At 31.9% G+C, this 3464-nt stretch overlaps 2 protein-coding genes across 2 annotated transcripts; one reads left to right on the top strand and one right to left on the bottom strand.

Moving 5' to 3' along the window:
- The first annotated feature begins 208 nt into the window (after positions 1-208).
- Positions 209-1768, top strand: LOC112461325 (putative nuclease HARBI1). The gene is made up of 3 exons (XM_025026528.1): positions 209-276; positions 473-862; positions 931-1768. The coding sequence occupies exons 2-3, from the start codon at positions 486-488 to the stop codon at positions 1766-1768; spliced, it is 1215 nt and encodes a 404-aa protein (XP_024882296.1). The 5' UTR covers positions 209-276; positions 473-485.
- A 728-nt stretch (positions 1769-2496) lies between these two features.
- On the bottom strand, positions 2497-3451 carry LOC112461326. The gene is made up of 2 exons (XM_025026529.1): positions 3370-3451; positions 2497-3185 (listed from the first exon to the last, which is right to left on the bottom strand). Exons 1-2 carry the CDS (start codon positions 3449-3451, stop codon positions 2497-2499), a joined length of 771 nt encoding a protein of 256 aa, XP_024882297.1.
- Positions 3452-3464: the final 13 nt, after the last annotated feature.

The raw sequence follows: 3464 nt of genomic DNA, 5'->3' as shown, positions 1-3464 counted from the left end.
TTTTACGAGAGGTTATGAAATCTGTCATAACAACTTCGTGGAAAAAATGTATGTTAACAGGGGTGCGTTCCGTATAAACGTCCGGACGACAACTTTTTGTCCAAAACCGTTCCGTTTACCAAGGTGTGACGTCATAACTGCGTTCCGTTTCACAATTTCCAAACGCCCGGACGACAACTTCTCGTCGTGCTCGGGACTTCGACGAGAAACGTCTGACATGCGCAGAACGGCGTGGTGTAATAAAGCGTGACGGTCAAATACATGTGGATTTGCGTTGTAGGTTATGTTTATGTTCTGTTATGAAACTGGCAATACATAGAGGACATGTTGACATGTAATAAGCTATTTTTTTACTGCCTAAAATAGCTTATTACATGTTAGGATGTTCTTTATGTATTGCCAGAGTTTCATAATTTTTTGAATTTCCGAGTTGGGAATGTTCCCTTATAAGTTTAATGTTATTTATTTGTAGATAGAACCTGTTAATGGATAATTTAAAGGCAGCTGGTTTAATTGTGATCAGTTATTTAAGCAAATTAATATTCTTTGATCTAAATGACAACAATGATGATGAAGATAGCGACGAAGAAATGATATTGTATTTGGACAGATTGAAAGTCCGCATTAATAATCCAGCAACCAGGCCTCATCGCATTGAAGGTTTTATCGAAAGAGTTATTGATATGTCTACTGCTTCCGAATTTCAAAGTCACTTCAGAATAACCGTGACAAGCTTTCAATGGCTCCTAAATAGAATAGCTCCTCTATTAGAAAGTGCTCGAGCAGCTGGACACCAAACTACAGATCCAAAAATACAATTACTCGCCTTTTTATGGCTATTAGCAACACCAGACAGTTTTCGGTAAGTAAACAAGTTATAAAAAGTGCAAAATATTCATTTTGTAGTTTAACATTTTTGTTATTCTGCAGATCAGTCGGTAGTCGTTTTGACCTAGGAAAGTCTACACTATCTGCTATTTTTATGCGGGTTGTGACTGCTTTGAATGAAATTTCTCCAGAAATTATATTTTGGCCAAATGTTGAACAACGCCAACGCATAGCACTATCTTTTCAAGCTTCTGCTGGAATAGAAGGCATAATCGGTGCTATCGATGGAACGTATATTGCTATCAAGGCTCCAAGTGTAAATCCGGATGTTTACATTAACAGAAAATGTTTTCATGCCATAACTCGGCAAGTAATATGCGAAAATAGAATGTCAATTCTTGATTGCTTTGCGGGTTATCCTAGCAGAGTATCAGATATAAGGATTTTTCGAAATTCGCCAATATACGAAGAATTCATGAATCATTCGAATAATTATTTTGATGAAAGGCAATTTATTATCGGGGATAAAGCATATCCCGTTTTCCAATGGTGTATACCTCCCTACATCGAGAGAAGAAATGTTACCGAAAGACAAAAACATTTCAATACTTGCCATGCCAAGTCTCGCCAAGTAGTTGAACGTTGTTTTGCCCTTTTATTTGGAAGATTTAGACGACTTAAATATTTAGACATGAATCGAACAGACTACATAGCACCAACAATAATTGCTGCATGCGTTTTACACAACATATGTTTAAATAATGAAAAAAATCAAGAAATACGAGACATGTTTATAGATGAAGGGCTTCAAGCAGTGGTGGATCATGCTGACAATGTTAATAATGAAGCAGCTAATTACGAAATAAATGCACAAAAACTGGGAAGAGAAGGTCACGCATTACGAGACAGGATCGCAGAAAATTTGTATCCGTTTCAATAAATCACAAATTTCATGAATCATTGGTTTTATTTCATATCTAATCTAACATCACTTTTCACATTTACAGTTTATTACTCCGTATTTTCGATCTTTTTCAAAAATATAGTTGTATTTAAAAACCTTTTTCATCTTATAAAATTGGAAAGTTACATAACATGTAATAGATAATATAGTTTTTCTTAAAAGCTACTAATTGAGCACAAAGTATTTTAACTCAAATAATTTTACTTATAAGCTACTTGAACGTTAACTATATTTCAAATATAATATATTTATTTATTTTGCAATACTTACAGGTAATAATAGTATCACATATAATGTAAAAGTAGTATCACATCAGTCTAAAAGTAAAATATCACGTCAATTTCAGTCTTACTTTTTACAACAGATAAATCAAAAGCTCGGTTAAAAGTTCCATTCCAGAATTACAGCACATAACATAAAAAAACTGTTGTAAAAAAAATTAAAGTATTTCTTTGGTATAAAAATCTCCATTACCTTAGTGATTTACCTTGCAATACAATACGAAATGTTATTGTATGAATTTATAACTCTTATAAAATAATAGAATTATATAAGCTAAATAAAAACCTCATATTGAAAACAAAAAGTATTTTATACTTTCTAAGTGCGATTATCCGTAATCATTAAAACAAAATGTTATTAGCAATCTTTAAAAATAAAAAAACAAAATAAAATATAATATAATATTAATCTTATCAAAATGATTAATTTTTAGTATTTGGTAAGTTTGCAAATGAATTTGCAATATTTTCTAAAATTTTTAGAGCTGCATCTTGTCGAGCCATTAACTCATTATGACGTTCTTCTTTTTTAGCTTCCCTTTCTTTAAAATTTTGGTCGTATGTACTTAGTTGTTTTGCTAATTCACTTCTTTTTCTTATCTTCGACTTTTTATTTTTCTTCGTTGTAATCTCTTCATCGTCACTGCATGAATTTTCTTCAATTTCAATCAATGATGTTTTGGATGCACGTTTAATTCCTCGTAAAGAAGATGCAGTTGACACTGGCTGCACGTCAGGATCCTGACCAAATATTTCGTCCATTTCAAAAAAATAATCGAATTTTATCGAACCTGCTCCACTGCTCTTTTGACCCATGTTATCTTTCTTTTTCATATACTTCTGTTTCAGATATTTAAATTTGTTTTTTATTTGCTCAGTTGTGTGCATCGGTAACTTTTGAGCTATTATGTCCCATACTTTATCCTTTTTCATTGTCGTGCTTTTAAATAGATGTTCATGAGACTTATATAAACTTATTAGCTCTATAATCTTATTTCGATTCCAAGAAGTTCTGCTTGTAGTGTTGTTTTCTTGTTCATTATCTGTAATAAGGTCAGATCTTGAAGACTCCGTTTCAGCTTGAATTCCAACGTTTGGAAATAATGTAGCAGCTTGGGAAGAAGTAATAAATATTAATGCATTTCTTGTAACAATAAAACAATATTAAAATTTTTAATATTTATAGCCGTCCTCAAAATTTATGTGCAAATAATGAACAAAAACATTTTTACATAACCTCTATAATTTATACCACAAAAGTATACGTTTACATAACATACAAATAGAAGCACTTACCAGGTTGTTGTTGAACCAGAATATTTCCTGATTCATCCCTGATAACATTTCCGTTCGGCTCAGTTACAAGTACGTAATTCATGTTTTTTGTGTTA

Source organism: Temnothorax curvispinosus, unplaced genomic scaffold (assembly GCF_003070985.1).
Source record: "Temnothorax curvispinosus isolate PA1 unplaced genomic scaffold, ASM307098v1 QBEX01011273.1, whole genome shotgun sequence".
Lineage (NCBI taxonomy): Eukaryota > Metazoa > Arthropoda > Insecta > Hymenoptera > Formicidae > Temnothorax > Temnothorax curvispinosus.
Note: the sequence above shows the minus strand (reverse complement) of the source record. Positions and strands in the feature narration are given on the sequence as shown.